Here is a 13,396-nt window from a genome sequence, read left to right as displayed (position 1 = left end):
CAAAAAGTGGCCTCTATACAGATGCACAGCTAATGTATCATGCATTAACTGTATAAAAGAGGTAACGCCATAAAGGAAATTCTTTCATGATTCCAGGGAAACAGACTTTCTAATGTTTTCTTTTTTTCTTTAGAGAGGAGAACAAAGAGTAAAAAGGTGCTGCGTGTATTTGTAACTCGGGTAAGAGCACCAATAACTGGTGAATACCCCTATACCAGCCAGCAGTTAGGGGTATATCAGCAGTGAAAAAAGTCAGGATCGGAACAGCCCAAATCAATGTAGGACTTCCTGTCTGGAGTGGCTATTTCCAAATAGAGTGATGCCGTGCCCTGCGGCATAGACTGCGGTCAATCATTCACTCAGTCGTGGACGCCAGATGAAAGTGGATCCACTACACACAGTGTCAGTATATATTGCTAAGAAGCAGTGTCAGTACCAAGATACGTAAAAGATAGAGAAGACTGAAGGATAACAGACGGTAATGCTTATTAGTTGGTTCTTTGGTTCTACGCATTTCGTCGCTCGATTTATCAGGAACCATAAGAATAGAACCTCCCCTATCAAATCAATTCAGGGAAACCTAGGCCGTATAAAGGCCTGAAATGAGAGAATAGTTAATTCTAGAGTGAAAAAAAGGAGAGACCTTGAGCGTCTTAGGAAAAAAAGACTACTCGTAGTAGCACAAACGATATTGCAAATATGGCTAAATGAAAGTGTCTCTCAAAATAGTCTGTCCTCATCTGACTAGCGAGAATACAGTTAAACGTAACTAAAGACTTTCCTAGGTATCTGTGATCAAGATTAAGGCAGCAACATTTAAATGCCCCTGTCAGTATTCGGGGATCGGAAACAACAAGTTTCCCCTGTGATGAGATCGTGAGGTGCCATCGCAGCCTGGGACATTCTGGTGGCTGGTAGACTGCCTATCAAACTGCAGTATAATGCAATACTGTGGTACTGTAGTATACTCTATACTCTAGGTGATCGCAGGTTCAAATCCCCTACAGCAACGAAAATCAGTAAAAAGAGAAGTTTTGTTAATTATTTGAAAAAAAAAAAGGTAATACGTTTTCTAAAAATCCTCTTCCCATGTTTGTATATATATGTGTGTATATATAATATATATAATAAAATGTGTGTGTATATATATATCTACTACATCATCTGTCCTCAGCGTTATCACTGTGTTCTCTGTGCTGTTAGAGAGCACATAGGACTGCGGATGACATAATTATCTGTCCTCAGCGTTATCACTGTTTTCTCTGCAGGTGACATCATTATCTGTCCTCAACGTTATCACTGTGTTCTCTGTGCTGTTACATTGGAGTGCAATTGTACAGTACTGTACTGTACTAGTGTATTACCCGGAGCCTGTTCGCAAAGTCCATTTGTTTGCAAGTCCGAACAAATGTTTTTATGGAGCGGGTGGATCCCGCTCCATGCAACGTTGGGTGCAGGCTGTTCTTACAGCGGACACCTGGCGGCTGCAGTTCGTTGGAACTGCTGCCGCCTGGTGCCGACTGTAAGAAACAGCCGGCACCTGACGTTCAGGGGGCCCGTACAGTGTCCCGCGATAAGATCACACAAAACTGTGCGGTTGCTAGGCAGCCGGGGGTCTTTTTTTTTCTTTAAAAGTAGTACAGAAAAAAAAAGACCTGTATACACTTGGTATCGTTGGAGTCATACTGACCCAGAGAATAAAGTTATCTCATTTTTGCTGCAGTGTATACGCCGTTAAAACAGGACTCTCTCCCCAATATGGTGGAATTGGGTGTTTTTTTCCATTTCACTCCACTTAGAAATGATGACAAGTTTTTCAGTACATTATATGGTACATTAATGCCCAGTGCACACGGGTGTCCGCCTCCGGATTTCACAGCAAATACTGCCCATAAACATGCTATGGAAAATCACTTCTCCATGTTTTGAAGCGGAAATCAATTGCGATTTTCCGCTTGTGGAGGGAAAATCGCTGCATGTTCTATTTGAGTGCGGATTCCACGCGGACGGCTTCCATTGTTTATACTGTGGATGGGCCATGGAATCCACGCCATCGCCTAGCGATGGCATGGCATAACGTGTACTGCGCATGCACGCCGGCCAGCACATCTGCACTACAGATTATGAAGAATCCGGACAGGTAAGTAAGGGTCACCGGCTGCGCACGGGGTCATATTCCGCTACCGGATCTCGCATGTGGAATCCGACCCGACCGTGTGCGTTCAGCCTAAATTGAATCACAGAAAAATACAATTTGTTCTGCAGAAAACAACGAGCCCTCAGACCGCTACGGCGATGGATAAATAAGAGTTGTGATTTTTTTTTGAAAATAGGAAAAACTGAAAATGGGGAAAAAAAGGGCCAAGCCATCAAAGTGTTAAATGTTTGGAAGAACAATGAAAGTGAAACCACAATGGTAATAGCAGTTTGGCATGGTTACCCGTCCACCAGGCCGTTGTTTCCCCGCAGCAGGTAATGGACTTCAATTGCAGCCATATATACCGTAGTAAAGCGCTATAAGTGAGTGGCAGTACTCGCACAGCCTCACTGCACTAATACCGATATATGGAAGAGCAGTGCGCTCTCCTCCATTATGGATCGCTCAGGAGCACCTTCCTGAGCTCCATCACCCCGCTCCGGCAGAGAACGACCTCTAAATGAATCTCCTCTCGCGTTTCACTTATGAGAGGTCAAGAGGCTCCAGTATTATACATAATTGAAACGTTATCAGCGGGTTTGTTTGTCTGTTTTGTCTGCGTCTTGTATCTATAAATATGGAATGAGCGGCACAGATGAGTACATCGTTACGCAGGGCGAGTGTGAAGGACGTGATCAGACAATATACATTGTATCATTAATAGGCGACTTGTAACACCTGACTGCTCTGTAATGATGGAGCCGCGCCGCGGACATATGCCACCGCCTACTGTGTGTATACTTACCGAGCCGTACGGCCGCAGCAAGTCTTCGCGGGGCTGTTAGCGTGTTCACATGGGGCAGATATTCTACGGTTTTCTGTCGCAGAGTATTACAGTAGCAATAAAGTGGATGGGATTTACAAGAATCTCATCCGCAGTGTAAACTGACTTGCGGTGTGGATTTTAACCCCTTAGTGATGGAGCCTACTCTTGACCTAAGGACGCAATGATTTTGGGGATTTTTATCTCCACTTTTCAAAAGCCAAAACGTATTTATTTTTCCGTCGACATGGCCGTATAAGGGCTTGTTTTTTTTGCGTGGCGAGCTGTAGTTTTTATTGGTATCATTTTTGGGTACATATTATGTATTGTATAACTTTTAGTAATTTTTCTTGGATGGCAGAGAGAGAAAAAACACATTCTGCCTTTTTTTTGTGCAGAGTTAATTATACAGCATCACGTATGATAACAACAATACCGAAAGGTTTTTGCACTTCTGCATAATAAGACCTCTTTTTTTTTTTTTTTTTTGTAGTTTTTTTGGTGGGGGGGCGGGGGGATCTTTTTTTTTTTTTTTTTGCATCCTTACATTCAACGTCCCAAAACTTTATTTTTCCTTGGACGGAGCTCTGCGTGGGCTTGTATTTTGCATGACAAACTGGAACTTTTATTCGTACCATTTTGGGGTTCATATGGATTTTTTGATCACTTTTATAGCTTTTTTGGGGGGTGCTAAAATGAACAAAAAAAGCATTTTGCCTACTTTTTTTAAATAACATTTGCCATGCCAGTTAAAAAGTGTGTTCACTTTATTGTACAGGTCATTACGGATGTGACGATACCACGTTTTTTATGTTTTGTCTATAATTGTGACTTGAATACAATCAGACACATTGTATTAGTAACCCAGGAAATACCAAAGGGTTCACTTACTTTCTCCTTCACCTGTGTGACGGTATTTCTGTCTAGAATATTTTTGATAATCCTTGCAGCAGCATCTCCTTTATATCAAGCTCAATGAGTCTGGTGACTTGTAGATGTGGAAGTGACGACTAATCACTCTCAGCCCTGAAAGACTTGGCTTCCATATTCCATATTGACTGTGGATATCGTTCTGAGGTTCCTCCACTCGCCCTATAATTTTCCCCTGCTGCCACTTCAGTGCTATTCTGTTTAAAAAGATTTAACAGGGTCTTCGAAGTCCATCCTCCCCCCGAGACAATTAAGAGGAATGACAAGGAAGTCATTGATACAGATACAGGGGAACGCTCTCCTCCCCTCTATCATTTCCCCAATTTTGTGACTCTCAGCAGTTCGGCTCCCACTGAAACCCATGGAATACGGCCGCAAGACAATGGAGTCCGACTTTTTTTGTGTTCTTCCATTTAAAACATCTTAATACACGGAGTGCGACACGTGGCAGCCTGTGTGCAGAAGCTACGTGCATGGTACTCACATCTTAAAGAATTAAGCCCCTTTTATTAAATGTCGCCAGACGTACCACTCGCTGACGAATCAAAGCCTTTAAATACACACCGTTTTTATGGACCAAAGTTAAAGGGGTTGTCCCGCGGCAGCAAGTGGGTCTATACACTTCTGTATGGCCATATTAATGCACTTTGTAATGTACATTGTGCATTAATTATGAGCCATACAGAAGTTATCAAAAGTTTTATACTTACCTGCTCCGTTGCTGGCGTCCTCGTTCCCATGGAGCCGACTAATTTTCGCCCTCCGATGGCCAAATTAGCCGCGCTTGCGCAGTCCGGGTCTTCTGCAGTCTTCTATGGGGCCGCTCGTGTAGAATGCCGGCTCCGTGTAGCTCCACCCCGTCACGTGCCGATTCCAGCCAATCAGGAGGCTGGAATCGGCAATGGACCGCACAGAAGCCCTGCGGTCCACGGAGACAGAGGATCCCGGCGGCCATCTTCAGCAGGTAAGTATGAAGACGCCGGACCGCCGGGATTCAGGTAAGCGCTGTGCGGGTTGTTTTTTTAACCCCTGCATCGGGGTTGTCTCGCGCCGAACGGGGGGGGGGGGTTAAAAAAAAACAAAAACGTTTCGGCGCGGGACAACCCCTTTAAGCTCATCGCTGTATATTTGGACCTATTTGCCTTTTTTTGCGCACGTGTTCACAGTTTTTTGTATGTGCAAAAAACCCCGCTAGACCATCACATAGATTGCTTCTGCTTTTTTTGTGTAAATACTCATGTACCATGCGTATACACTGCTAATTTACTCAACCCATTGACTTTAAAGGGGTTTTCCAATCCGCGTCCGTTATTGTTGTCCGCATACATCGGGATCCGAGCGAAAGCTGCTGCTGCTGCGCCGCCCACGTAGAGGCCAGCGCACCTCCTATTGATTTCAATGACAATTTTGCCTGCAGTTTCAAGCATCGGTCAGCACACTTGGTCGGAGCAGCAGCTTCCGCTCTGACCCTGGTGTAACCTGGCACTGACAGCGGGTGCTGCCTGGAAAACCCCTATAATATGGACCAAAATAGGACATGTTGCAAATTTATTTTTTTCATACGTGTAATATACACGCATGAAGACCACATGTCTAAACATCCCAATACAAATCAATGGTGTTTAAGCTGGTCGTATTACGTGTGTTCATTATGCAAAGCGCAAATACGCCCATGTTCATGAGCCCTTTCAAAATGGCCCTTTGAAGGCAGCCATAATGCTGATGTGGCCTTTGGTGATAATTAGTTTGACACCCTTGTATAGTGGCTCATTAAAGGGAACCTGTCACTGGCTATAACATAGCAATCAGTGGGAGTGCACAGTGCGCAGCCAACCGTCCGGCTGCACGGTCCACACCGACTTTCGGGTGACAGTGCTGGATATAATAATACCTGGAGCCAGGTAGATATAATAAATGCCTCCCCGGACTCCATGAAACCTGCCATGGGAGCAGCATTACTAGTGCTCAACCTGGTGACAAGTTCCCTTTAAGGCCATGTAGCGCCTGCTTGTACAATTTTTTACATGTGTACGTAGTAGGTGACTCGGTGCAGTATATACTGTCCTCCTGCCCGCAGCGGTCCCATGCGATTCTGGTATCCCACCTGCGCTGACATGCTGAGGTATACGCCATGTACCCTCCCATACTACGACTTGATTAATATAACGCGTTGGGCAGACTTGCTGTATAGGCACTTTAATCCCGGCTCCAAAGAATTACATTCCCGCTCGCCGGCAGCAGCAGCGTTGTGTGCAGCTGTCGTGCGGCACAGCTTTCAAACAGAAATGGCTACCTGCAGGTATTAATAACACCAGAACGAAAAACAATTACAAGGGCATTTAAAGCAGGAGAACGCCGCCGCGCCAATTCTTACCGATCCATTCACAACCTGCAAAAATTAACAAAAAAAGTGACAAGCATTCCGGATGATTCCAGCGTCCTGTCACATTAGAATAATGACTCCCATATCCAGAGGCAAACTGCGTCCTTCAGACTGGAGACGTTTTCTAGAAGGGAACAGCGGCACAAAGCTGATATTTTCACGTGACGCACTCTGTTTTATTTCTTCTCTTCCTGGCAGAGGAACACTCCGTAATTCAGCCGTTATGTGTGCGACATGGAGACCGGGAGAGGTTTCTAGCGCCGTTACAAGTCCCCCTGCTGAGATTTGGGGTCAGGGGTGTTGGGGGGAGTTAGTGGAGCCACAACAGTGAATGGAAGCCCTGCGGCAGGGACAGGACACGTCACGGGTAGCAGCGAGTGCGGTGTGTCATTGGGACTACAATGGCGCTTCTCCCCGGGGCAATGTTTGCTGTTTTAAGCGTGACAGATTTCACTTGTATACATCATGTTTGTTTTTAATGATTAGATTTTTGCCCAGAATTGCGCTTATTTATATTTTTGCAGTTATATGATCAACGGTCTCGTACAAATAGAGACTACGGGGCGGACAGTTAATCACATGATCATAGACAGTGCGGAATATACCAGAAATGTCCAGGTAGAGGAGAGGGGCTTTTGATTTTTGAGGGAGCTGCACTCTTTTTTTTTTTTTTTTTCCTCCAGTATATTGGCCCCAACAGTGATAGAACTACCCATCATCCGCTGCCCCGCGCACCCCGATCAGGATCTCAGCCTTCAGCTGATATTACTAGATTATAGCCGGGCCGTTGCCAATTAAAAATTGCCACTATTCTGTCCTGCCATACCGCACCCGCTTTACATTTTCCGCTCTGGTGGCTTGTTTTGCAACTGCCATCTGTGATGGGATTTATGCCCCATATAGCGCTAGTATTCAGGTTCTTGCTTTAGAATGCGGGCACTGTGTTGCGGTTTTACTGACTACTAGTGAAATTACACAGCTTTGAACAAGTTTATTTTGTGTAGCCCGATTCAGAATGTATGGGGGGTGAATCACACGTACTGTACAGTATTTCGCCCCTCATAAAGTGTCATAAAATGCGCGGCCGACTATCACTATTTCTTGTGTGCCTAAAAGATGCAATTAGCGGACAAACTGGTATTTGATTATTTGCTGTTTTGTTGGCTGATCCGGGTGCGGCTTCACCTGGCTTGATGATCAGGAAAATGAACTTTCCCATTCTTGCCTGATTATCGGCCATCGTAGGCGGCTCTGTACCCCCCACAGACCTTGATCTGTCCCTGACTGGTGGCACCGGACGGCTTTCCCTCAGAGATGAGACGGTGATTGGTTATTCCACTTCTCACTTATATGTCATTTATATCCTTTTCATGGTCCGCATGTAGATACGAAGTGCAAGAGCGAAGGACGTCTGCCATCTGCTGGGTGACATTATTGTGTGGCATCTGTAATGTGACCCGTATTGTCCACCAAGGCCTTATAGATGGATGATTAATGCATCCTTTACTCTGGCAACAGGCGGACATGGGGGAACCCCGCTGACTTTCACTCTCTGAGACTTAATCCATCGCCTCATGCATGTCATTGTCCCTGACTGTGATCTGATGAAGCAGTGCCGCTTCTGTAGGGCCCCGTATTTCATGCTGGCGTTGGCTGACCAACCCCCCTCCCCATATCCTGGTACTGGAGTTTAGGATATTTGGTCTTATAGCGGTCATCATTTAGTATCTGGAGTACACACGTTTTAACGCTGATCATTCTTTTGTACACTCAGATCAATAACATCCACTGAAGACTCACTAGACGCATCTTAATGACCACTCACTGGCAAGTTTACTGCCGATTGCCTCAGCCGCTACAATCTTTTTTTTTTTTTTTTTTTTCTTCTTTAATAGTTATCAAGACTTAAATATCTCACATGACCCCTTCCCACTGGAAAAACCTGAGCTAAATTCAATGTCAGAGTTCAAAATGGCCGCTTAAGACATCTCTTCCACCAAAAAATGCAGCCTGCCTTCCAATTTCATACTTTCACACATTAGAAGTTAAGTTTCTCATTATTCCACCTCATCATTCCACACCTAAACCTGTGTGTCCAGACTTTTGCCTCGCCCCGAATATCTATCCTGCGTCCCCCTTTCCCGGGAGGTCCTCTTACAGCTCGGTAGTGCATCACTCTCCAGACCCTCTGAGGCTATAACAGTAGATCTCACTAAGTTAGATAGCCCTGTATGCTCTACAGCTGCCCGGTCTATAATGTGGGGAGATGCATAAAGACAATATGGATGACAATACGGATCGTTCATGGTGTGTATTCCGGGACGTTCTGGGTATCACAAGCAGCTGTTTTCCATTTTGGAAAGTCCTCTTCAGGAGTTGGTTTGCACAGAGATCCCCATTAATCATGTAGGCCGGACCCCGTGGCCCATCCTGATGTTCAGAAGCCACTACAAGAAGTTCCATCTGGTGACCAGCGACTAAATGGTGGCTCCACACTGCTGAGAATGGCTGCTGTATCTTATGGGAGCCAACTACAACTGGCCGACAGGAGGAGCAGCCTCAGCCCCGGCTACGAGCGGCAGAGTCCGGGCCGCCATGTTAATAGCAGTAAAGCTGCTCCTCTTGTATCTGCCTTGTATTTTGGACTCGCCGCTGTGTTTGTCGCTTGGGTATGATAGCCATATAGCGACAGGCCGGCGGTTGTCATGGTGAATGTAAGAAGCTCACTCCAGTCGAGAAGCCATTGAGCGCGGCTCACCGGTGAATTGCTGTGTATATCCACAGCCGCTGATTATACATATCAGCACCGCAGTAAAGTTTCTAAATTAGCCATTTGGAGAGATGACTTGGATGCCGTAATTACACTCTTGTTAACGTGGAAATGTTACGCATTTAACTAAACTCTCTGCCATCTCTTGTCTCTTACAGAACCTGCTCTTCAATCACGGCTAATTCGCCTATTGTGAGCGCAAGGGAAGAAAATTAAGAGCTGACCGTCTGTATCTCTCCCAGGCTGAAAACTGACTGCAGGCAAATGAAGAGTTAATGCAGATTTTATAGTGCGATACGTTCCCATGTAATATATGAACTGATAAACGGACCTGTCCGCTATACAGGCCAGTGCCAGCCATCTTGTAGGTGCGGCCGGATATGGGCTGTTTCTTCACACGCAGAGATGTAGCAGAGCTGAATTAGTCATTTTAGGGGCTGCTTACAAGGGTGACATCATAGGGTCCAGAGAACAAGCTGGTGGAAGCTTCGGGTGCAGCACCGCCGGTCCCATTGCCTATAGGGAGGATCGTGGGACTTCCGGAATGCTGCACAGTTGTGAACATGGCCTGTTTCTGGGAGCGCATCCTGATAAGGTCAGGCGTACACTTGCCATGTGTAAAGGTTCCAGAGCAACTCGCATTTGACATCACACGAACACGTGTCCTTGTGTTGTCACCATATATAGACGGTCAGGACATTAACATGTATTTGTATGTCCTAATTGTCATCCGTGATACAGACAAGAATAGGACATGTGATGAATTTTTTTGGTCCGTGTGGAAAAAAAATGGCCATGTACATATTCCCATTGGTTATAGCAGACCGTGTGCTGTCCGTGAATTAACCCAGACAGCACACGGGCCCAAATACACTGGTGGGCTGGAGGCCTAAGGGCTCATTCACACGTATTTTGGCCCTTCTTGACTTTTTTCCCCAAACATAAAAGCTACATATTTCCGTGCAAGACGGGACCATTTTTTATGCACAACACATGTATATTTGCGCTGTCTCATTCACTACTATGGGCTATTTCCGTCCGTAATACAAACCAAAATGACATTTTGTTTCACGCAAGTGAAAATCACGTGAAAAATACACATTTGTGAATAAATCCGTTGACGTCAATGGGTTCTATACACTCCATATATACACTCTATACAGCACATATTTACGCCCATGTGAATAGGTCCCAACGCTGAGTGATGATAATACACCTGTAATAACTGATGGTATATTCTCCTGGCCCAATGGCATCTGTAAAATGACAGACTGAGCTCTGCTACATCTGTAACTGAAGCGTCGGTTGCAATATACTTCAGTGATTAGCGATCTGCGCAGGTTCTCCTGCCGCCATCAGGATCTGCTTCAGTGATGTCATCATAATGAGTTATCCATATAATAACTGTATTACACACAGCTTAGGGCCTGATGGGGCGGAGCACAAGGATTCAAAGGGAAACAAATAGACAGGTCACGCCTCACCCCTTCGGCCCTGCACTATGTATAATATTATATGGCGTGTTACAGGAATGTTCATTCTTCCTACAAAATGGCTGCCACCTCCGTTTCCATGTGAATTTCAAGAGTATTGACCTCATTGAAGAAACACTTCTGCACAAAACTTGTAAATGCGCAGTGCAGGACCTATAGGGGCGGGGCATGGCAAGGATCTTCATTGTGTCATGCTCCGCCCCCACCAGCCCTGCACGAATTGCTCCTAGAAATGTGGATTGGTCTTCTGTCATGCTGTTAGTTGTATCGGTGGCTGGCGTGACCCATGTTATACCGTATGGTCACCTTGCTTTCCTGATGACAGTTCTGCCTTGTTCTTTGATTCTACATTCCGTCCTTCCGTATCACCAGTCCAGCTGCGAAACTGGTGGCAGCCATATTGGTTGTTACCAATCAGAATGGCTGCTGGGCTCCCAGATTGCTTCCGTTTCGCCCCTGCACAGAGCGTCCCATCATCATTTCCCAGGACTGTGCATTAGATGCTTGGCTTCTCACATATATATGGTCACAACCGTCCTCAGAAGCGCCATGCGTCATGTATGTGCCAATTTTTCTGGGTCTACAAGCAACACATTCGGCACCATACAAAAACCGGACCCGCCAATAATCTGCAGTCATTCAGTGCCACACAGTCTAAAGGGGCCTCCTGCTGTTCTGCTCCCCTCCCCCATATATGCCTTGTTATGTTCCCACCAGAAGGTTTATGATCGCCCTGATACTCAGTGCTGTAGGTGCTGCCAGCCTGCAGATGGCACCTTCATATCACAACCGTATCAGGTGACGCTGCCTTTAACTTCTGCACGGTTCTTTTTGAATCGCCCTGTATATGGAGATAAAGTGGATATCTTCATACATGAAGTGACATCTGGCAGCTAGAAGGATATGAAGGGATAGGAGAACTCCTCAACAATGTGATGCCCCTTACAGATGTTGGATATGGGCACTGTTGGTGACATTAGACAACCTAAAACAAGGAATCTCCACTACACCGTAATCGATAAGACAAAATGACAGGACGCGTCTGGGCAGAACTTGACTACCAACATGTTGCCAACGGTGCCCACATGGAACATCTGTAAGGTGCAGTAAATACGTGATGAGTTCTTCTATCTTCTAGTGTCATTCCAGACACTGGATGTCACTTATGCAGGAAGAGTCAGCTTCACTTCTGCGCCATTCTTTTTGATTCTCCCTATATATATTTTCCGTCCATGACGCTCCTTAATTAGGATTTAGGAAGTTTAGTCCATTTCTGATGAGTTTTGCACGTGCCAAAGAATTGTGATTGTAGTAGTGAGTATTAGTAATGCTCCCATCACCTGCAGGCGGGATCGTCAGTACTGGCTAGAGATGAGCGAGCATACTCGATAAGGCTAACTACTCGAGCAAGTAGTGCCTTAGTCGAGTATCTGCCCGCTCGTGTCTAAAGCTTCGGGTGCCGGTGGCGGGGCAGAGCGAGGAGGAACGGAGGGGAGATACCTCCCCCCCCCCCGCTCCCTCCTGCTCACCGCCGCAACTCACCCGCGCCGGCTGTTGAATCTTTAGACACGAGTGGGCAGATACTCAACTAAGGCACTACTCGCTCGAGTAGTTAGCCTTAGCGAGTACGCTCGCTCATCTCTAGTACTGGCTGAAGCCACAATATGCCTCCTGCATGACGGGGTGATATATATTCCTCAGTAATGCGCCTTCTGCCGTCTCTGCCATAAAACTGCATTTTTGTAAACCTGAAAAACTAAATAAAAGTCAGTGCCAGAATTCACTGTCCATGTGTTCTTCAGCGATCTCCTAGTGGACATTTGTAAAACTCCAGTTCCAAAGAAAGTTGGGCCTCCTGTATAAAACGTAAATAACTGTAAAGAAAAAAAAAATGCAAAGAACTGTAGATGTCATCTAACCGTATCTTCTTCCTAGTAGAACACATATCAGAGGGGGAGGGAGATATTTCTCCATTGTATTCATAACTCCTTTAGAAATTGATGGTAGCAACACCTTTCAACAAAGTTGGGCCAGGAGTAACAAAAGGCTGGAAAAGTAAGTGATACTATTGTAAAACTGCTGGAGGGCCAATTTTCTACTAACTCACATGATTGTGTATAAAGAGAGTATGCTAGAGAGGCAGAATCTCACAGAAGCCAAAATGGCCAGAGGTTCACTAATCTGAAAACCTGCGTCTAAAAATTGTGGAACAACTTCACAAAAATGTTCAACGTAAAATTGTGAAGACTTTGTATATCCCACCATCTACAGTACATAATATCAAAATATTTAGAGAATCCGGAAAAATTCATGTACACAAGGAACAAGGCTGACAGGCAATATCGTATGCTCAGATCTACAGGCCCTCAGACGTCACTGCATTATAAACAGGTGTGATTCTGTAATGCAAGTCACTGCATGGACTCAGGAATACTTCCAGAAATCATGGTTTGTGAACATAGTTCGCTGTGCAAGCAACAAATACAAGTTAAAGCAGTATCATGCAAGGAAGCCATATAACAATACAATCCAGAAACGCCGGCTTTTCTATGGGCCAAAGCGCATTTAAAATCGACTAAGGCAAAATGGAAAATAGTTCTGTGATCACATCAATTAAAATGTGCAATTATTTGAGGACCGCACAGATGCCGTGTCCTGCAGACTCAAGAGGAGAGGGACCATCTAGCTTGTTATCAGCGCACAGTCCTGTATCTCCGACAGTATGGGGCTGTATTAGTGCCTATGGCATGGGCAGCTTACACATCCTGAAAGGCACTAACAATGCTGAGCAGTTTATAGAGGTTGTAGAACATCATATGGTTCCATCCAGACAACGTCTCCATCAGGGAAGGCCACATAC

At 45.4% G+C, this 13,396-nt stretch overlaps 1 protein-coding gene across 1 annotated transcript in view; it reads left to right on the top strand.

Annotated features, from left to right (window-relative positions):
* The window catches only part of CHCHD6 (coiled-coil-helix-coiled-coil-helix domain containing 6), a 248,992-nt gene extending 236,677 nt beyond the window's left edge, over positions 1-12,315 (top strand). Inside the window, exon 9 of the mRNA XM_066597036.1 lies at positions 9,202-12,315. Coding sequence (XP_066453133.1) covers positions 9,202-9,225 — 24 coding nt within the window. The 3' untranslated portion in view covers positions 9,226-12,315. The remainder of the gene's footprint in view (positions 1-9,201) is intronic.
* The last annotated feature ends 1,081 nt before the right edge of the window (positions 12,316-13,396 follow it).

Source organism: Eleutherodactylus coqui, chromosome 3 (assembly GCF_035609145.1).
Source record: "Eleutherodactylus coqui strain aEleCoq1 chromosome 3, aEleCoq1.hap1, whole genome shotgun sequence".
Lineage (NCBI taxonomy): Eukaryota > Metazoa > Chordata > Amphibia > Anura > Eleutherodactylidae > Eleutherodactylus > Eleutherodactylus coqui.
This window is presented reverse-complemented; position numbering and strand designations above follow the sequence as displayed.